The sequence below is a fragment of the Polypterus senegalus genome, chromosome 9 (assembly GCF_016835505.1).
Source record: "Polypterus senegalus isolate Bchr_013 chromosome 9, ASM1683550v1, whole genome shotgun sequence".
Classification (NCBI taxonomy): Eukaryota; Metazoa; Chordata; class Cladistia; order Polypteriformes; family Polypteridae; genus Polypterus; species Polypterus senegalus.
In genome coordinates this window covers 78,460,924-78,484,041 of record NC_053162.1, presented here as the reverse complement: position 1 = coordinate 78,484,041, position 23,118 = coordinate 78,460,924, and the positions used below count along the sequence as shown (strand labels likewise).

The following is a 23,118-nucleotide window of genomic DNA, read 5'->3' as shown; positions in this document are numbered from 1 at the left end:
AGCACAAAGTAGGGGCCCTGTGGCATCGACTGACTAGTGCGCTGGCCATTGACAAGGACCACTGCATTTTTTACAAACTTCAGGGAGTCGTCATTCCATTGCTCCCTTCTGAAAGAAGCCGGCGTCTGTTTAAATTGAAACCGCAACACGGAGAGAGGGTCAGCGCCGACCTCAATGGGCGTGGTTTCCTCCCGCTCCGCCGCGGCGTTGGTGGATGACGTGTCAGCCTGCGACGGCCGGGAGTTGCCGGCTGATTACACGGCGTGGAGGCAGCTTGAGACGGTTCATCTCCGTCCATAACGAGGCCCAACTTAACCCCGGGAGTGGTATGTGTCTCACCGCTTTTAATTTCAGACCAGTCCCGCCCCAGTATCACCGGGTGTGGAGGATCAGGAAGGATTGCCACGGTTACTTTCTGGACTGACCCTCCGTAGCTAATGACACAAGCGGCGGTCCTGTACCAGCGGGTTTCCCCGTGGACACAGGTTATACTGGTCTTGAATTTTAGCCATTGTCGCGGTAGCACAAAACGGCGGGCAACAATGGAAATGTTGCTGCCGGAATCGAGCAGGCGGAAGTTTTAAACCCGTTAACGATCACCACGTCTGTATGCGGGACCGTCAACGGGTTTGTCAGAGCACACCAAGCCCTCCTCCCCCTCCACCTGCATTCCTCCTCGCCTCCAAGCGGTTTGCGTGCCCAGCGCCGCGGACACCATACAAGCTCCGGGCTGTACAGGGAGGGGCTAGGTCTTGGGACGTACCCCGGCTGAGTTTGACAGAAGGACGGTTCTGCTCTCCCAGAGTGTGAGGCCGCCCTCTGTGTTTCCAGAAGCTCTATGAGCCCTGACATGTTCGTAAACTGCTCGCCCCAGACCGGCTGGGTGAAGCCCTGGGGAAGTGCTTTCAGGAGCAGATAGCAAGCTACCTGCTCAATTACCTGGTAGGGCTTGTTTTCTAAGGGCCGTAGCCACCACCATACCTTTGCCCATAAGGACCAGGCTTGTTTACTGGTCGGCCTCTCAGGGTCCAACCTCCACTTTGTTATTTTACTCACCTGCCAGTCTGGGGCACCCCTAGGTGGTAAATGGGGCTGTGGTTTCACTGGGGGGCAGGCACTCTCCCCCAAGAGAGCATACTGAGTCCCTCTCGTCTCCCCCTCCAGGGCAGCCCAATTCGGTGAGCCCCACCCGCACACTCCCTGGCCTCTCTAGATGGCCTAGTTCTGCGTGCTGGGAGCGGAGCCCGCACCGGGTCTCGCCAAACACGGGCACCCTCCCGCCTGAATACTCGGCCCCGGTATGCTCCCACCTGGGTGTTTTGCAGGTCCTGTCCCCTTCTCTTCTGGGACTTCTCCATCCTGCCGACTACGCCACTGTCACAAAACGAGACAGACAGAAAAAGGTTTGGGGCAGCCACCCATGTAATTTGGTATCCTGGCTGCAAAAGTTTTCTTTTCAAATACCAGCACTGAAGTGCTTACAACAGAGTCCAAAACAAGACTGTCAGAGAAGGGAAAAGGGAAGGCTTTTAAAGGGGGAGGCAGGAAGTGAGGTCATAAGGATTGGGCACGTGTTCATCATTCATTGGATTAGTCCCGGATGTGACATCAGGGGGGCCGGAGCTGGCAAGGTCTGTCTCCATTGGCTCGGTCCCAGAAGTGACGTCCAGAGAGACAGGTGGAACCTCCCGGTTAGGTCTACAGGGAAGTGAGAAAGAGAGTTAGTGCTCTGCCACATCCCGGCATGGCTCAGAACTGCCTTCACTCGAGCCCTTTAGCTGCCTCCCATGCGCGCGTGTGTGACAATGTATATATGTTGTTTTCTTTTAACTTCTCCGCTGCCAAGCGCGGGTATTTCCCTATATATATATATATATATATATATATATATATATATATATATATATATGAGAACAACACTCATATCAATAACAAAACAATTACATTAACAATCATGTTACGTTATTTTTAAAATTTTTCCTTTTCTTTTTCATAACTTGTTTAACACACTACTTCTCCGCTGCGAAGCGCGGGTATTCTGATATATACAGTCCCGATCAAAAGTTTAAGACCACTTGAAAAATGGCAAAAAATCATATTTGCATGGTTGGATCTTAACAGGGTTCCAAGTAGAGCTTTAACATGCAACAAGAAGAAATGGGAGTGAGACAAAACATTTTTGAGCATGCAATTTAATTAAAACAACGATTAAACTGAAACAGGCTGTTTTACAGCTGATCAAAAGTTTAGGACCACAACTCCAAAAAAAACCCGTAAAACCCCCAAAACAGAAATCAAATTTCCAAACATGAACTCAGTACTGAGTAGCTCCACCGTTATTGTTGATCACTTCAAAAATTTGTTGCGGCATGCTTTATGCAAGTGTTTCCATGAGGTGAGTGGGAACATTTCTCCAAGTGGTGAAGACGGCCGCATAAAGGGCATCTACTGTCTGGAACTGTTGTCCATTTTTGTAAACTTCCCTTGCCATCCATCCCCAAAGGTTCTCAATTGGATTTAGATCAGGGGAACAAGCAGGATGGGCCAAAAGAGTGATGTTATTCTCCTGGAAGAAGTCCCTTGTCCTGCGAACATTGTGTACTGTAGCGTTGTCCTGTTGAAAAACCCAGACGAGGGCCCTCAGTCATGGGAAGCTCCATTGTTCCACTGAAGGAAAAAGAACCCCAGACCATTATGGCGCCCCCTCCACTTTGGCGCGTAGAAAACATCTCAGGTGGGATCTGCTTGTCATGCACGTAACGTTGGAAACCATCAATTTTTTTCTAATCAGAGAATAAAACTTTCTTCCACCTTTGAATGTCCCATGTTTGGTGCTTTCTTGCAAAGTCCAAACGAGCAGTTCTGTGGCGTTCAAGGAGATGAGGTCTTTGAAGACGTTTTTTTTGTTTTTGAAGCCTCTCAGTCTCAGATGCCATCTGATGGTTATGGGGCTGCAGTCAGCACCAGTAACGGCCTTAATTTGGGTCGAGGATCATCCAGTGTCTTGACGGACAGCCAATTGGATCCTCCGGCCCAGTGCTGGTGAAATTTTGTTGGGTCTTCCACTTGAATTTTTCGTTCCATAACCCTCAGGATCATTTAAGAAATTCCAAATGACTGTCTTACTGCGTCCCACCTCGGCAGCGATGGTGCGCTGTCAGAGACCCTGCTTATGCAGTTCAACAACCCGACCACGTTCAAAAAGGGAGAGTTTTTTTGCCTGTATATATAGTGTAAAATTGACTGATTGACTCACTCATCAACAAAAACACTATTTCTTATTAGTTAAAAAGCTGAAATTTAACAGGATGGTCTATCAAGTGCAGTTGGTGTCTGCCAGGAAAGACATTTTGATATGTCAATGTTTAGGGGTAACCACCCTCAATAGAAAACCTAAATACCCCCAAATTTTGCAAATGCCATGATGGATTTAATTTAGATTTGTTAACATTATAGAAAAAACTAAAATATCTGACACATTTTTTTTATTTGTCCATAGATATTTTTATTTGTCCATATTTATTAATATCATGCGTGTTAACATATGTGCTTTTTGCTGCACTGAGAGCATACTTTATGTAAGTGAAGGATGGAACTGAAGTGATTGACAGGCCATGGGATGACATTGTGAATGAAAAAAGAAAGTTTGGCAGAACTCAAGAAAAATGCAAGTTTTTTTTGCTTTTGACAGTTGGCTCTCATCTTGGTCATTCATTTGTCTCTGTCGACTTCCAGCCCCGAGTCATAGCACTGAAAACCGACTCACCATAGAAAGCAATGGGATAGTCGGAGGGAGTGGGTGATTTCTGTTGTTCCAAGGTACCCACTTGGTGAACTGATGCGTGAAAGAGTGTCACCCTTGTTCAAATGAGTATGGTTAGGGACAGGGAAAAATAATCATGTAGCACTGTCGGGTGCTTAGGCAGACTGGAGGAAAGGACGTGGTTTTAGCAAATCACTATAACTGAAAGAACTTTTTTGTCCCTTCATGTTCTTGTAACCCAGTGATGGTCACTGCCCACTTACCAACGGCAACCTGCAACCCAAATGTGGGTTGTGACCCAGTGGTTGACAAACCATGACATAATAGGGTATTGACACTTATGTATATTATATACTCATATTTAACATTATTGCTTTTTATTGCCTTTTTCAGTTCAAAATAACATACTTTCTTGTAAAGTGGTGTTTTGAATGACTGGGAAAAGCACAAACTGATCTAATGCAGGAATGTTATACACATATGTAATTTTATATAGCATGTGCAGGAGTGAGCATCTCCCTCTAGGGACCTAATTATATCATTATTACTTATTATTTGACGGGTTCATTGTCGTATGAAATTTACCTGCCGAAACTGAGTAACACAACCAGAATATGTATAATGCTTACTTAACAAGTAGGTTCAACATTTTGTAATGTTGTAAAGCAGGATAAAGCAAATCTTAAAGCTTACAAGTAAAATGTTACATGTAAATTTCTGAATGTTACCAAAACATAACTTTCAGTCTTCAGAATTCAAATCTGATTGATTTGCATTAATATATGCAGAATTTCCAGGTTTTGCACTTGCACTGTTCAATCACATTGAAGCAAATAACTCAGGAGGTGATAAGAATAACATTATGTCAAATGTACTGCCCAAAATAGCAACATGTTGAGGGTTTTAACAGTTCTTTTAAGTAAATTCAAAAAACTGACTCACTGACAATTTAAACTGGAATTTACCAAAATTAGGATTTAGAAAGTTACATCCAGCACTATGCAATTATGACTTTTTTAAAGCAGCTTGTATTTGCGTAGTCATTGGTTTTATTTTTACACAGAAAAGAAAGTTCAATCTGAAATGAAGGTGACACACACAAAAATTATGCTTATTGAACATTTTGGAACAACATTAAAATTAATCTTTTAACTAATACAGAGAAAACAGTTTAGCACTGCATAAGAAGGATGGCTTAATCACACAAATACAGTAGGTGATGTGTTGTGTATGTAAGTTTTCTTCATTTTTTTTTATTCCTTTAAATTAAAATGTTTTACTCTGCTTTGCACACTTCTCTGAAGATTAGTCTAACTCATTCTTTAAATGCAAATAGTAGAGCACAAGAACAGCAGTGACTGTTTTTAACACTGTATGTTAAAGCTTCAGTGCAGGGTGAAGCCAGTCTTGTTTTTGTATTTTTTTTTTAATAATCGGATACAATTGATGGTATAGATGTGATTGAATCACTAGAGTTCAGTGACCATAATATAATACAGTTGTCAGTGTTTTGGAATATTGCAGACTAAAACTGTTAGGTTGAACTTTGGTCGAGCAAATTTTGAACAGATGTGGCATATTCTAAGGTTTATAGACTAGGATATGTTTGTTTAAGTGTGGAGACAGTTGAGGAGCAGTGGAACAGATTTTTTAAATGTTTTAAATGTAATGCAGGACATGTTCATTCCTAAATCTGGAATTAGTAGGAAATTAAGTAGGAAACTGCAGTGGCTTAATAATGAGTTTTTAAAAAAAAAAACATGTTGTAAAAGAAAAAACTATATAAGACCTATACGATTAATAACTCTAATGTGAATTGTGGAGTGCATGAGAACATGAGGGCAACCATTAAGAAGGATATCAGAATTGCTAAAACACAGTTAGAGAGGAAAAAGATAAGGCAAAAGATGACCCAAAAGAGATTCTTTCAATATTTTACTAGTAAAAGAACAATCAAGGATGATGTGAAGTGCATCAGGAATATAAAGGGGAATTAAAAGATACAGACAGTGAAATAGCGGGTGCTGTAAACTCGCATTTTTCTGAGGTCTTCACAAGTGAGGAAGTGGATAACCTCTCAGCAGTTAAAGGAACTGATTTAGAAATTGGAGAGGGAGAAGTACTGCTTAGATTAAATAGGCTGAAATCAAACTAATCACCAGGACCAGATGATATTTATCTTCAAGTTCTTAAGGAGGTTAGTGAGTACATATGTAAATCCTTGATGCATATTTTTATGAAGTCACTGCATTCTGGGGAAATTCCAGAGAACTGGAAAATAGCAAATATTTTCCCATTATATAAAGAAGGTAAGTGGTCAGATTCAAGCAACTATAGACCAGTAAGCTTAATGTGCATCACAAGAAAATTAATATAAAGAATCATTAAGGATAAGATTGATCAGCACATGGTAAGAACAGGGGTTTTACTGAACAGTCAGCATAGGTTCAGAAGATGGAGGTCATGTTTTACTAAAATGCTGGAATTCTGTGAGGAAGCAACAAAGGGAAGTATATGATATTATTTATCTTGACTTTCAGAAAGCATTTCATAAGGTGCCACCTGAGAGGTTGGGCATCAGACTAAACGAAGTGGGAGTTCAGGGTGATGTTGGCATAGTGGCTGCTACACTATCAACTTCCAGACAGCATTCGGAAGCCATTAAGAAGGCTAACAGAATATTAGGTTATATAACACAATACGTAGAGTACAAGTCCAAGGAGTTTATGCTAAAGCTTTATAACATACTGGTGCAACCTCATCTGGAATACTGCATGCAGTTTTGATTTCCAGGCCTCAATAAGGACATAGCATCGCTAGAAATAGTCCAGAGATTAGCAGCTAGGCTGGTTCCAAGTCTATAGGGGATGAATTATGAAGACAGATTCAAAGAGCTGAGCCTTTTCTGTTTACAATTACGAAGGAAATTAGTACAGTGAATCGAGAGTGTTGTTTTAAAGTGAGATCATCGAGAACACTGAAACACAGTTAGAAACTTGTTAAAGGTAAATTTCAGACAAACATTTCTTTATATAGAGAACCATACAGTAGACATTTGGAATAAGCTACCAAATAGTATGGTAGACTTAAGACTATAGGGACTTTCAAAAATAGACTTAATGTTTTCTTTTAGAAGAATTTAGTGAATAGGATTGGCAAGATTTGTTGGGCCGAATGGCCTGTTCTTGTCTAGATTGTAATGGTCTAATTTTATGAGTTCATCTTGAGCACCTTATTTCTCTCAATTTATCTGTACATCCTGTGTTTTACTATGTAATAAACAAAAAATAGAAACCTCAACAGCACACTTCACTATGTTCATAAATATTTCTATGACTTGTATTTTCTAGTGTATAACTAATTCCTCTAGCATGAGAGATATTTTACAGCTATCAATGTGTGAAAACTGAAGCCCAAATATCAATCAATACGAAGTAAAGACGTTTTCATGCATGTGTGTGTGTTTGCATGTTTTTAGAATGTTAACAGCCTGTGTAAAGTTATGGTACTTGTAAAAGTTGCCTTTATTTAAAATCCAGTTTTATTCTGTCAGTCACATTCACAGTCCCCACCCCCCATTATCTGACACTGTTAGTTTTCAAGTAAAGACTTGGTATAATGAAACAAGTGTGCTTTCATGTGCAGTTCTCCACCCTCCAATTCCCCGGGTTTAATTCAGTTTATACAGTTAGGTCCATAACTATTTGGACAGAGACAACTTTTTTCCAATTTTGGTTCTGTACATTACCATAATGAATTTTAAATTAAACAACCCAGATGCAGTTGAAGTGCAGACTTTCAGCTTTAATTCAGTGGGTTGAACAAAAAGATTGCATAAAAATATGAGGGGACAAATTAAATAACTGGAAATAAAATGTTCATTTCTAATACTTGGTTTAAAACCCTTTGCTGGCAATGACAGCCTGAAGTCTGGAACTCATGGACATCACCAGATGCTGGGATTCCTCCTTTTTAATGCTCTGCCAGGTCTTTACTGCAGGGGCTTTCAGTTGCTGTTTGTTTGTGGGCCTTTCTGTCCTAAGTTTAGTATTCAACAAGTGAAATGCATGCTCAATTGAGTTAAGATCAGGTGAATGACTTGGCCATTCAAGAATTTTCCACTTCTTTGCTTTAATAAACTCCTGGGTTGCTTTGGCTGTATGTTTTGGGTCATTGTCCATCTGTATCATGAAACGCCGCCCAATCAATTTGACTGCATTTAGCTGGATTTGAGCAGATAGTATGTCTCTGAACACCTCAGAATTCATTTGGCTGCATATGTCCTGTGTCACATCATCAATAAACACTAGTGTCCCAGTGCCACTGGCAGCCATGCACACCCAAGCCATCACACTGCCTCCACCGTGTTTTACAGATGATGTGGTATGCTTTGCATAATGAGCTGTTACACATCTTTTCCATACTTTTTCCTTGCCATCATTCTAGTAGAGGTTGATCTTGGTTTCATCTGTCCAAGGATATTTTTCCAGAACTGTGCTGGCTTTTTTAGATGCTCTTTAGCAAAGTGAAATCTAGCCTTTCTATTCTTGCAGTGCACCCTCTGTACTTTCATGCATTCTTCTCTTTATGGTAAACTTGGATATCGATACGCCTACCCTCTGGAGAGTGTTGTTCACTTGGTTTGTTATTGTGAAGGGGTTTCTCTTCACCATGGAAATGATTCTGCGATCATCCACCACTGTTGTCTTCCGTGGACGTCCAGGTCTTTTTGCACTGCTGAGTTCACCAGTGCTTGCTTTCTTTATCAGGATGTACCAAACTGTAGATTTTACCACTCGTAATATTGTAGCAATTTCTCGGATGGGTTTTTTCTGTTTTCGCAACTTAAGGATGGCTTCTTTCACCTGCATGGAGAGCTCCTTTGACCGCATGTTGTCTGTTCGCAGCAAAATCTTCCACATGCAAGCACCACACCTCAAATCAACTCCAGGCCTTTTATCTGCTTAAATGATAATGACATAACGACGGGCTTGCCCACACCTGGCCATGAAATAGCCTTTGAGTCAATTGTCCAATTACTTTTGAGCCCCTGAAATGAAGGGATTGTGTTAAAAAAATGCTTTAGTTGCCTTACATTTTTTGTTCACCCCACTGAATTAAAGATGAAAGTCTGCACTTCAACTGCATCTGAGTTGTTTCATTTAAAATTAATTGTGGTAATGTACAGAACCAAAATTGGAAAAAAGTTGTCTCTGTCCAAATATTTATGGACCTTAAGTGCATTATTGAAAAAAAGCACACTTGTTTCGTCGATTTGTTAGAAACTCAAATCAATGTATTTTTTTATTAGATAGTAACAATAATAGCAGCCCACAACTCAAAGCAGGAAGGACCTGGGATCGATTACAAAGCAGCAGTTCTTAACCCTGCACCAGCAAAGCAGATATCTGTGAGTCAGCCACATTTCCACTGTGAAAATGTGGAAAGGTTAGCAAGAAATATCATTCATGTCTACAAGGATCTGTGTAAATGTGGGAATTCCCACCACACTACAAGATAAACAGACTTCAGCTGCCACGTTGGGGGTTGGGATAGCAGGGTGCCTGCCTGAGGCCTGTTGATACATTTGCAAAACAAAGGAGGTGAAAGTAAAATTAAGGTGGCCTGGCATTTTGAATATTTTTGCAGCCTTCAGGACTTCTAGTTTTAAAAGCAAAACAAGAAAGAAATTGTATAGGCAAAAAACAAAGCAGATTGCTGTTTTGATCTGTACATGCAGTTTACAGAAAAAAAAGTATCAGAGTTTATATTTCAAAGTTCTGGGGCCTCATGTATAAATGGTGCGTACGCACAGAAATATTAGGTAAGAACGTTTCCACGTTCAAATTGCGATGTATAAAACCTAAATTTGGCGTAAAGCCATGCACATTTCCATGATAGCTCATACCCTGTCATACGAAAGTTCTGCGCTTGGTTTTGCAGACTGGTGGCACCCAGGATCAAAGCAGTGCTACTGTTCCTGCGTGGTTTCCCTTTCTTTTTCAGATCCACATCCCTGATGTGGCTTTATAAATACACTGAAATTAACCGCATATTGTTTATTAGTTTAATGCATCTGATTGTAATTAACCAGTAACAATATAATGGTCCACAGAATGGTCAAACTATTCTAAATACAATGGCTGCTTTAGTGTTGTTACTCACTGCACCACCTTCTTCTTCTTTTAGCTGCTCCCGTTAGGGGTTGCCACATCGGATCGTCTTTTTCCATATTACTCTCACTGCACCACTCGGAGTATTTATATCACTGTATCTGAGTGTGAATCACAACTGTACAGCAGGTGATCGGAAAGAGAATTATCGGTATACAGCATCAAGCACATGCTGTCTCAGCCATTCACTATTTGAACTGGTCTCATCCGACAAACGCTTCAGAGCCTTTCCTGTTCGGACCTCGCAGTTCACAAACAGTTTCATCCCAAGAACTTTACACACACTCAATCAGTCCATCAAGTGCTCCTTGTAGAACTGTTTGTACTTGCAAGGTTACAGTGAGGTAATTGTACTTATGATACAGTTATTGCGCAACCTGAGCCAATTTATAAAGCGCGTATTTACGTATGATGGCAATATTCTTAAGATGATATGCAGCCAAATATATTTATTATATTATACAGATAAAACTTTAACTTTAACTACACAGTGCCGCATCGCTAGTGAGGAACTTGAGCTTCATTCACGGTTTGTTCCTGCCTCTCGCTGTATTCTTGCTGTGGCTGGCGTGACACTGGAAGGATAGACGGATAGAATAATTAAACATTATGAATATATTTCAATGTTCCTTAAAAGTTTTGAAGAATCAGCGTTCTAAGCTTACGGATGGCTTAACGTCTATTACAGAGCTGATTGTGTGGCAATTAGGTATTTGGAGAAAGAAAAATAAGGACAGGAATTGGGGGTTAGTACGTTTGAAAAAGACAGTACTTCTGTAATAAAGCATTTCATTGAAGGTCGCGCATGGTGCAGCAAATATCTTGCCTAAAACATGAACAATCACTGCGCCACCGTGTTCCCATGTTTAATAACATGCATTAACTCCTACCATCATTAAAATGATATAGTATAGTTCTCTGTATTTTAATTATTCAGAGAGCTGTAATATGACTAATGTAATGGATTCTGTGTCCTGTCGGAGAAAGAGAAAGACCGGAAGCACTTAGTGATTCACGCACATAGAAGATCAAATACAAAACAAAGCATTTAACGTGCTACTTTAGTTACGATGGGATTTGAGAAACTAGTAAATTAAATGATTTTAAGATTAAATTTACGATGTTCTACTTTAATGACAAAATAAACTATGTGATTAAAGTGGATATTTCGAGATTAAAGTTGACATTTTGTGCTTTTTTCACACGGTGTGCCTTTTTTTTCCTCTGTACCCTAATAAGCTTTCACTGGACACTCAGACGTTGGGCTACAACTTGCCTTTTCACAGCGACTTTGATATGTGACAACTTCTTTTTTTATTTTGGGCACTGTGTGACTTTGTGAACTTGAGCTTTCGAGTTTCTCCTACACGCTATGTCACTCGATCAGTTTCTTTTTGTTGTTTATACCACTGTTTAAACCAACAAATAGTACGTTTTTCTTTGCCTCCACTTCGTATTCGCTGAAATTCTTCTATTGTCCCTCGGACTTTTGCCATTGCCTTTTCACAGAACACTGAACTTAGGGGCTATTTATATTGATTTGCATATTTAAAGAGACGTAATTCTGGGAGGAGTTGACGTGGGGCAGCAGGTGAGTGCACATGCGTTAATTTCCACGCTGACCGGGATTTATGTAGCGGAAGAACGTGGAAGTTGGCGAACGCACAGATTTATGCATCTAGATTTTTTTGTGCGCAAGTACAGTTCCGCTTTTGTGCTTACGTTATGTTATAGTGCAAATTCTATGCACGGTGTTATGCATGAGGCCCCTGGTGAGAGGAACTGTGTGCAAAACTCTATAGACTGAGGTACCATTTATGTGCAGGATTTTTAGTGGCTAATATTGTAAATATCCCTACAGTTGTCAAATGACTTGGAAATATGGACAATATGCAGTATATCTAGTGATTTTTTTTTCTCATTTTAAAATTAGCGTCTTTACTGGGTTCGGTAAATTGGTGATTGGATAGAGTGGTCATATGTTTTTGCCACTTTCAGTTTTTGAATTTTTTGTAGATGAGCCTTTTCATGGTTGTATTTTACATGTGTTTTTGTACATTCTAAATCCACTTTATACATTTTGGAATGTTTCAGCAACAGATGTAACAGAGAAATCAAATCTTAGTGGAACTCTGTCAATCATAAGACACACTCGTGTGTGTATCTACACTCTCTCATACAGAGAGAGGTTACAGGGAATAATCAAAATATCATTATTTCAATAGAATGTGGCAAAACTTTGAAGAAAATTTACATTTTCTTTTCTTTTCTGAAAAAAATATTGAATGAAATTGCCACATGCACAAGGATGTCATCTCAATATAAGTACCATATGATCCTGTTATGAGACATTAATTAAAGCACTTCATATAGAGCACCAAATGATTGTTTTCTCAGTAAGAACCATTTTCTTCAGAAATGACATATGTACAGTGAAATCTTTAAGTGTTTTTAATTCTCCATTATTTTAACCAATTCATGGGAATAAACACATATATCAGGTTAGACTTTTGTTTATAAAGCATGTGGTAATACTGCACACTTTGATCCTAAAGTTAGTTGAGTGAATGGAATCAAATATAGTTCCCAGATGCTGGTGATTTGTATAATGTAGAGATGACTGATGGGCATTAACTAGCCATATCATCTATATAAATTTGTGGTGGTTTGTAGATAACCAGACATGGAAGTTATCTTTAACATTGACCAGTTTGATATCTTCAGTTGAACTTCTTGGCCGTCTTTGTCCGATACACTGTGGGTTTGTGTCCTTAAAGTTCTGTATGTGCTGCTCAGCGTGTTTATGTAAGCTGTGTTTTTTTCCTTGGGGTATATATTGTCCCAATTCTATTCAATAGCTATTCTGCAAAATCTACTTTTTTGTAAATCAAACTTTTCTTTTCACCTGTATGTTAATGAAAAAACTAAAATTTGTCCTTCTTGAAATTTATATTGATGGGTCTTTGCACTACTTGCACCTTGCCCCATTGCATTGGCAGGCAGTTGTGCTAGGTATTTGCTTGTTCATCAGTGAGCCACTAAGTCCACTAATGAATAATTATACAAAAGATTTATAAGAATACCTGACATTTATTTTATGACTTACTGCTGTGAACAGCATCAACAAATGGTTTTCTAAACGTTTTTGTTGAGGTCAACTCTGATATCATGCTGCAGCTTTCACAAAGTATTCATACACATTTACAGTAGCATCAGCAATAGGGAAGAAAGTGGCTTGTATTTGTTCTATGGGTTCAGGATTATGCTTTTGTAAGAACATGTAGTGGAATGAAGTTAAAGTAATAGGGAGCCCCACTCCATAAGCATATGGGATGAGTATAAGAATATTTGTCAGCCTGTTTTGTTTTCCACTGATCAAGCATAAAAGTGTTAGGTTCTTCAAAACACATTCATAGTGACCATTGTCTTTACTCTTTCGAGGCAGGTGTTGACTTATAATGACATACAGTAGTGTCTTCATACAGTGGCCGGCGCTAAACCATAGTGTTCAACACCATGATCAGCTGATGCAGGTACATTACTTTTCTATGTGATCTCTAGATCCCTTGCATCAAAATCTCAGTGTGATTAAGCCAGAGTCCGATTCAGTCATAAAACACAAAATGTCTGTGGAGTATTTTGCTTTGAGTATATGCTTCGCTGTCTTATCAGATTCGCCTTTAGCTCCAGCAGCCAGCACCTGCATGAAGACAGCCGAAAAAATATTCAGCCCACTGAGGGTTAAGAGACCAAAGCACACCACATTGCATCTGGAGCAGCAATTAATGAGACCTTTCTCATTGGTTTTGACTAAATATTCAAACTCTTCAATGATGGTGTGGGTTTCTTTAATTTATTCATTAGCTTTTTGAGTTTTAGCTGTAATAGGGAAAAGCCAAACTGCATTCTGTAGTATTTGTCTGCCAAAAAATGTATTTTAATGTTTTAATCATTAAATTGAATCTCTTTTACTTTCTGCATAATTGTACAAGAAATGCCAAATTAAAACACACTAATTTCAAAAGTGTTTAGTTTTGCTTTTGCTAAGTAATAATCAATTACTTATGCTTTGGGTATTTGTTTCTTCCTCCTCTTCTTTTTCCTGTTAGTGTTTTCCCACTTCTGTGTGGGGTCAATGTTCCTGATCAGCCTTCTCCATAGAGCTCAGTCCTGCACCTCCTCCCAAGTCAAACTCTTTTCCATCAAATTTCTTTTACTTTATCCATCCATCTCATCTTTGGCCTTTCTCACTTTCTGTTCCCCTGTAGTTTCATTCCCATCTCTCTTTTGCTCACTTATTCATTGTCCATACCACTTCAACTTACTTTCTTCTACTTTCTTAGATATCTCTCCCACTTTTGTTGCACCTCTGATTGTCTCATTTCTCATTCTATCCTTTTTTATAACTCCACACATCCACCTCAATATTCTCATTTCTGCCATAACCAAGTTCTTCTTGTGTGTTCCCTTTACTGTCCATGTTTTGGCTCCATATAACATTGTTGGTCTCACCACTGTCTTAAAAACCTTACCTTTAACCTTCACCATAATTTTTCAATTACACTAAACTCCTACTACTTTCTTACAGTTCTTCCATTCACACTGCAATCTATGGGTTGTCTCTGCATCTAATTAACCCTCTTGACCTACTGATCTTACATATTTAAAGTTCTCCACTCTTTTCAATAGCTGTCCCAGAAGGCTAGCTTCTGAATCCTGATTATTCATTATCCATTATTAAACCTTAAATATTCTGTCTTCTTCCTGTTTATCTTAAATCCTTGAAATCATCCATTATATTGTAAAATTTTAAATTTAAAGGAAATAATCAAATGAGTTGTTGTTATGGTTTTTATACATTTTTGGTTGACATTTAACTTTTCTATGTTTGTGTCTGCAGGAAAATCGTAGACGAGCCAAAGAGGAGATCTCAGCAATGGAAGAGGAGATGTCATTGGCGGAACAACAGATAAAAGCCAGGAAAGAAGAACAGGCTAAAAAAAATAGTCTGGGTAGTATGAGGTAAACGAATTCTTCAGTTTTATTTTGCTCATTTTATTTTTTGCTTCCCGTGTTCAATATCTAATTAATCCCTAGTTGAAAAGCTGGATAATGAGAATTTTGTGGCATACATAATGACACCCGAACATATGAAGTCTGCACTTTCCTGTCCAACCCTCTCCAATCTAAGTATATTTTATATAATTCTTTCCCCTGCCCTTTGAAGTCTATCTTGGCAGGATAGATGAAAGTAAGTAATTTCTTTTTTTTGGATCAGTCTGTCCTTCTGTTTACTAGCATCTTTTCACACTGCCCATCAGCCTTCTCTGTGTTTCTGCCAATTGTAGATGAGCTGTTCCCCTCTCCTACTTCTAACTAAAAGAAAAAGAAATTATATTGACCCTTAGCTGACCCCTATTACTGTAGCAATTTAAATTGCATAGCCAAAAAAAACCATGCTTTAATTTTTAAATTAAAGTAAAAAATGAATTCAGCATACATCTACTAGCTTCACAAAGACAAGACAGATTAAAAAAATATTTTCATTATTAATTAATCAAGTAATTTATCTATGTATTAAAACCTTTGTCTGCCAGTCTGCATGTCAGACATCTTGACAATAATCACATTAAAGTAGAGGATTAAGGTTTTGATTTCTCTGACTTTGAAATGTGATAATTAATACATTTTCTTCAATTTCTCTCTCTTTCTCACTCTCATCTATAGCATCAACTTATTTTTATGTAAATGAAAACTGCTACGTCAGCAATATGTGGCCTTTTTTTTGCTCCACTTGTCATATTTTAATGCAGTTAATAGCTGTATGAGATGCTTTCAAAACCCAGACTCTTCAAATCTTTTGCATTTTATTAAATTACAACTCTGATGAATGTTCGCACCTATCAGATGGCACAAGAGAACTGTTTTCCCCTTGTTTATAGTACATTTTATTGCTTCAGTATGTTTTATGGAGATGTACAGTTGTTGATCTTTGGCATGTTTGTTTTACTTTAGCGCATCGCCTTGGCGAATCTTAAGAGATATCTGTACATTTGTTGCCACTATATAAAATTAAACTCTTCCCACCAGTTGAATTCCTGTGTACATTTTCAGAATTCCCTTTTGTACTTTCCTCTATGCCATAGGCAGAGTCCTCCAAGTTTTAGTAAGAAACCATTATGCACTTAAAGAATGTTATGGTAGTGGCAACATTCTGTCCATTTTAAAACTCCCCTTTTTCAGTTTATTGTAACATGGTGCCTATTCTTGCTGCTTTAGGTGATAATGGATGAATCAACCAATCAACTAGTCTATCACAGGATCCAATCAGAAATGAATGCTGGGCAATTTAGGTCAGTCATTAAGCTGATGTTCATGGCTAAATATCCTGCACAGATGCTTACCTGCCAGAGATCTGAGTTTTTGTTCTGCAGTGGTGAGGCTACATTTCTAACCAGTGTGCAACTGTACCTCCAGTTTTGTCATCACTGCGAAAGCTTATTACTCTGTATACTTAATTAAGCTAGGCTAATGTGTTTTTTTTTTGTTGCAAAAAGGTTAAAGTGTATGGAGAGTACAGGGTGTCCAACACTTTGTTTTATCTGTTACAGTCTCAAACTTTCTTGTACTACTTAAGGCTTTTTTCCCTGCTTGTTGTGCTGTTTTCGTATATAGAAGTCAATTTTATTTCATTGTGTTAAAATACGCTCTTGCTTGTAAGTCAGCAACCTGTGGTCCATTTTAATTTTGAACAAACTGTGATTACTTTCACCATTTAGTTGATAAAGAGAGACATAAATGATTTGTAGATTGTTAAAGGAGGCCTGATGGGTTAATTATGTCAAATAAGGTGCTGACATGTTAATCTAAATGGAGAGAAATGAATGATTATCAGTCGTGTTAAACTGTTGTAGGAAAAGGAAATTGTACAGGCAGTGTTACAGTTCTTACCATTTTATTTCTCAGGAAGTTAAATGAAAATAGAAATAAACTGGAAATGAACAACTGAAGGCTGAGGTAAAGGAAATCAACAAGCAGTCTGATTCATGGTAGGGCTGAAGGGGTCACCGTCTTCTAGGCATAATTGCATAGTGACGCCAGACTGTGTAGAGAGTGCTGTGTGTTGTTTGTGTGTCATGGGGCTGTAATTAAAGATGATAGATTGCACTGTCGGCTCTGTGCTGCATACTGCCTTTCACCAGAGAGAAGGGAAAGGGAAAATACAACAGCAGTTTAGTTTTAATTTAATGTAATATCCAAGATTATTTCTCATGCAGAGCTGAAGCAAACTAGGCCATACTGAGTATTGATTATAATTATGTTAAAAAAAATAAATTAACTTAAAGATGTGATTTGCTGTTGCTCTTATGGCAAAATAGAAGCAGTTCAAATCCAACCACACAAGATACTTGTAATCTTAAGGCATCAGTCTTATAATGCTAAACCATCAGATTATTTTGGGTTAATGGCTGACATTAAAAAATGAAACATTTAGAAATATCTAGCCACTCTATACTTAAAATGATTTTCTGTATTTTTCAATATAGATAAATAATTTCTGAATAGCTTCCAAAGTGTAACAACTTTTCAACTTCATTGCTTTTAAGTTTTCATATATTTGTAAAGTTCCTGTAGCGCCTCTCAAAACATATTACAGAATTCAATACTGATGATCATAGAAGGTCATAGCCTATTTTTTAGCACTCTGGGAATACCTCAGGACACCTCTATCCATTGCAGGGCTCACTCACTCACTCACACACACAGCCACAGTTATCACTCGCATGGGCCCATTTTGAATTTGCCAGTTAATCTAACATGCATGTCTTTAGGAATATCAGAGGAAAATTACACAGACATGGTTGAACATGTAAATTCCACATAGGTAATGACTAAGTGCAGGATCCAAACTCAGGTTATTAAATCCACCCAATTATATTTTGTATTACTTAAAATTAGGATTGTACTTTTTTAACTCTTCACTGAACATCTTGCACTGCTTTTGCATTTATTGCTATATAAAAAAAATCAATGGATAGATTTTTCCATTCATTAAAATTACCTGCAAATTGATGACATAAGTGGAATCAAATGACTTAAAACTATGACTTTCACACATCTTAAATATCTAGAGCAAGAACGGGGTATGTTAATTTAATTGATATACATGTACAGTTAAGTTTTCTTTTTAAATATATATATTTATTTATAAATATTTGTTTTTCACTAGGAGTCTTGGTGAAATATGCAGTATAATAATTACATAGATGATATTTGGTTCACCACTAATTTTTAACTTGGACCTGTCCGAGAATTTGTACCTATCAGTAATGTGATGAGTGCATTACATGCACACACAAAACTCGTATAAGGTGAGTAACACAGTTTAAAGCAGAAACCTGGTGTCTTAAAAACACCCATTTATATGGGCAAGTCCATTTATGGCGTTCTCCTTTGCCAAAATGCTATGACATCATTAAACTGCACAAAAAAGAGTTAAATGTCATCATCAGCTACCTGTGACTCCAGAGGTTATACTGCTAAGCTTAGCAGTGTATGTTCAACTCATCAACATCAACATCAATGTGTTGATATGTGAAATATTAAGACAGATTATTTCTTTTAGGAGAAGGAATAATGCAATCACTTGCCTTGGGGAAATTTGTCTTTTTACCAATGCATTTCTTTCGTTCATCTAAACAAGTCAAAATATCGTATTCCCTCATAAGGTTTTAGCATTAGGGTGGTTTTGTCATCACTACAAAAATGCGGTTATCCATTGCTTTCATGTTTCCACACTTGCCATATACAAATGCTTATAATGATGTAACCCATTTGAGTGCTTACATCACCACATAACCGGGTTACTTGCAAAGAAATTTACATAGGTTAAACACCCAAAATAAACCCAGCATTAATTATCTAACATACAGCATGCCTATTTTGGATGTGAGAGAAGTTCTACATATATGATGGTAGAAGGTGAAAACTCCATACAAAGAGAGATTTCAGCCCTAGCAGCAGTGATAACTCCTTTGCCACAATGATATCCTTTGACTTCATTTTAACCTGTTGAGGGAAAAAAATATAGCGACGCACACATTAAAATTTATCCAGTTTTTTTCAGTATTTGCAAAAATATCAAATGAAAAAAACTACCCCTTATGCAAAATAGCCATTTTAAACTTGTTGATAATTCATACAAATAATTAGTAAAAAAATATAGTGAATAGTTAGAACAAGAAAGCCACCAAAACAAAACCAACAAAAACACAGTCCATGTAAGCTCTCAGTACATGAATGTTTGTGGCAATGAAAACACAATGACTAAAAAATAAATTGCTAAGCGAATAAATGTAAACTAATGAAGAAGCAGTGTACAGGGGAAAGGGCAAGCAGTGCACTTTATGCAAGTTAACAGCTTCACCTGAAAGTTAGTGCAAACCTCAAATCAGACTTGACTTTTATAATTTTCCTTGTCATTCCCCCTGTTGATGAGGCATTTAAATTATAATGCTTCATTAACCCTTAGGAAAAGTCCTTGACAAAATTCCACCTTACTGTGAAACCAAGTATAACAAGTAAGTAAATCCACTTAGTACGCCTGTTGACAGTTGCTGTTCTTCAGTTCCTCCTCCTCCTCTTGTTTCTTGCTGTTGCTAGGTGGGTTAATTGCCCTTTCCAGAGCTTAATTGTAGAGTTTTAAAGGTTCAGTGTTGTACTATGTTTGGGACAAGCAAAGTGGCAAATTTCACATGATTAAAGTCTGTAGCCTGACCTATAAAAGGAAACGGGAGTAAATCTAGTTTTACTTTTCAGCATGATGCCCATTAACACTTATGCACTTGTTATAATGTTCACAAAGTTTTTCTGTGCCATTCAGGCAAAAGGTTTCATATTACTACTTGAGCAGTTTTCTGCTGCCATACTTGAAGTCTTCATCATTTGTATAGTGAATTCCATGGAATAATCCCTTCAGCTTGAGGATCAGGTAGTAGTGACACTGCTCCAAATATGGAGAATAGGAAGTATGTGTCCTGATTCAAATCAACACTTTTGTAAAGCAGCCTTAGCAACCCAAGCAGTATAGCTGGGAGCGTCTTCATAAAGTAGAAGGCAGATGGTCAACAGCTTTCATTGGCTCTTTCCCCTGATTGACTTAAGCTATTGCTATATCAAGTAAGCATAATACTGAACAATTATGTGGATCTTTTCAGAAAATATAATCAATATGGGCCATGCCATCTGCATCATAAAAAAATGTAAAAGTAAATGTAAAATGTAATGTAAAAAAGTTTTTACCAGCAGTGGCTTAGACCTTGAGTTTCTTTGGTTTTCACTCTTGTTTTTTTGATTGTTATTTGGAGTCTGGGTTATAGTAATATATTCAGATTTCATCCCCAGTTATAAAACATTTATTTCTTAAAGTTCCGTAAATAAATTGCACAAAATTCTTCTTGGAATACTGGATGTGCAAATGTTTCATAAACGTAGATTCAGATGACCCATAGTTCATCTCTAAAGCATTTTCTGTCTTAAGTAACATTACACTTTGAATGTCCATTACAATTCACTCCATAGCAATACTTCCTTCTGTTGTCAGCTTTAAAACCTGTCCATACCTTGGTTCCTCTTCAAAAGACCTGCTTCCACTAAGAAATTCTGCAGCCTATTGGTTGAATGTGGCATTTAAACTGGAATGGTCCTGGTGCAAGTTCACCAGGCAAGAATGAAGCTCCTAAAGGAGTATTAGCATTAGAATTTTTATGTCAGCTTGACTTTACATTTTGCAACCTTTATAATCCATGTTGACTTGGTTCTGAAACAAACATCTTATTTAAATATACATATTTCAGTAGGCAGAGCTTGATTTTTATACTTCGAAGAGAATAAACATGCTTTTTTTCCATGAAAGAATACAGTTTAATGGATGAGCACGATTTCATACAACATGTTAAATACTGTATTGTCTCTTTTTAATGTTCTATCTTTTTCTTAAAAAAAATACATTTTTTTTTCTGCAGGTCTACAAAAATCTGTACTCCAGGTAGAAGGGACCATGAGACTCCTATGACTCCCAAGAGAACCCCTGCAAGATTCGGACTTTAAGAGTACAAAACTGAAATGTTTCTTCAGCAGCAGCAAAAGTGCTAAATAAAGAATCTGTGGCTGTGCTGTCTATATTGTAGTTTAAGTTTCATTGTGAGCAGTTGTTCTTTTAGCTTTCAGTGCTGTATTCTCTTTTCCTGTTTCATTCAAAAAGACCATTTGCAGTCTTCCAGTTGTTCCAGCAGAGGGGGCAGCTGTATCAGAGATAAGAGTGCTGCACAAATATAAAGAACAGTATGCCCACTGCCACTCTGGACATTGCTCTGGATTGTAACAAAGATGGCAAGGCCATGATCCTTTTATATTCTGAATGTGTGCAGTTCTTTTGGAAACATAAATAGATTTTAACATATATTGTAAAAAATGAACCTTATGTAAAGCGAAAGCAAAGAGTTGACTCAATAACAAAGATTGCTAAATGAAGAATGAGGAACTTGCTGTGCTTAAATGATCCCCAGGTTTAAAACTCTGTAAAATGCATCCTGTCCGTGTTTTACTCGATTATGTTTTGACTACATTCATTTGTATTTTTTGATAGTTTCCATTTCTATTGGTATTAAAGTAGCTTCACCAATTTCTTTAAACATGTTTATTTTTAAGCTTTAACCAGACTGGGAGATCACAGACAAATTTCTGTCATTTTGTACCCTAAGGTATAAATGAAAACAGTGCTAGCAGTTTTATTTAATGTCTGATTTTTTGAAAATAAAGTCAGTAGGAGTAAGATAGATTACCTAGGTGAGAGATAGGAATATGGCAACATTTTGTAACTCAGGAGATCTGCTGACCATAGTGAGTGGTAACTTTTACTGTAAATTTCCAAATATAACAATATTATAGAAACACTGCCAGGGACTGTAAATCATGTTAATCAGGAAACCTGTGCTTTGTTAGTTGAGCCTGTTTCGTGTTGTTCATTGAATATTATATGGCCAGTATCCCTGGGTTTCTTACATATTTCATGTTTTATAGTAAGTATGGGTATTGTTGGCTTGGAGGCTTTTGAGTCCACTAATATTTTTTTCACTTTGAAGAATTGTATATGTAACGTATTTAGCTTATTTAGTCTATATCTCAACAGTGCAGGGTGAAACCATTTGATTTTACAGCAAACACATAACTTAAAAAAAATTAAGTAAACCATTTTAGAGGTGCTGCAGAGTATTTTAATATTTATTTTGGGAATTCATATATATATATATAAAAAAATTGTGATTTCATATTTACATTTTCTGTTTTGTTGTAGAAAGGAATTTGTAAGAGAATCAAATTATTTTATTTGTTATACACATTTTATGGACATTTTGATTTTTAATGTGAAAGTCATCTCTTTTTGTCAGCTTTTAAAAAGTGTTTTTCTTTTTCAGTCTTGTCATTAGCATATTAATTGCTCTGATGAGTTAAGGTCTCATTTGGGATTAGTGAAAAAAAAAAAAACATGCTTTTAAAAATCTCAAAGAAAATTCTTTCCCTGGTACTTTGAAAAATGAGCAATTCCTTTCAAGGTTTTAAACTTAACAGTAGGCATGTTGTAGCTGTGTAGTAATACAGTCATCTTTGTTTGTAAGGCCAAAATAATTCACCAGAATGTGTATATATTTTCTCATTTCAGGCGTGAAATAAAATTCCTAAACTATTTGCACATTTGTGTAGAATGAAACCAGCCTGAAAAGGTAAAAAATAACATACATTGTTAAAGTTTAATTATATGAAGCACTCTAAATATAGCCAATACGTCAGGTTTAAACATTCCTCATTTGTATATTATACATTTATAGTTTTCAGATTAATGCAATCATTTGTAATCTTGTGTGGGCTTAATGTTCTATTCAAGTTCTTACCTTTTGTTTTTTATTGCCACATTTTTTATGGAGGATGACTAGGGCAAATCCACTTTTAAAAGGATGACACAAATGGTTAAGCAAAAGTACATGGATTCTGGGCAGTTGCAAGTAAAAAAAACAAACATACACAAAAAGAAAAAAGAGAAGAACATTAAATGAAGGAGCAAGAAAAGATCATCCATGCCACTGGCAGCCAACACCAGCCACACTCTAGGTTAGTTGTGAGAGG

General features: G+C 37.5%; 1 protein-coding gene across 3 annotated transcripts in view; it reads left to right on the top strand.

Moving 5' to 3' along the window:
- dhx38 (DEAH (Asp-Glu-Ala-His) box polypeptide 38) overlaps window positions 1-21,629 on the top strand; it is a 122,485-nt gene extending 100,856 nt beyond the window's left edge. For all 3 annotated transcript variants that reach the window (XM_039763328.1, XM_039763329.1, XM_039763330.1), the window contains 2 exons: window positions 14,837-14,958; window positions 20,961-21,629. In XM_039763328.1, the coding sequence (XP_039619262.1) occupies window positions 14,837-14,958; window positions 20,961-21,045 (207 nt within the window). In that variant the 3' untranslated portion in view covers window positions 21,046-21,629. The remainder of the gene's footprint in view (window positions 1-14,836; window positions 14,959-20,960) is intronic.
- The last annotated feature ends 1,489 nt before the right edge of the window (window positions 21,630-23,118 follow it).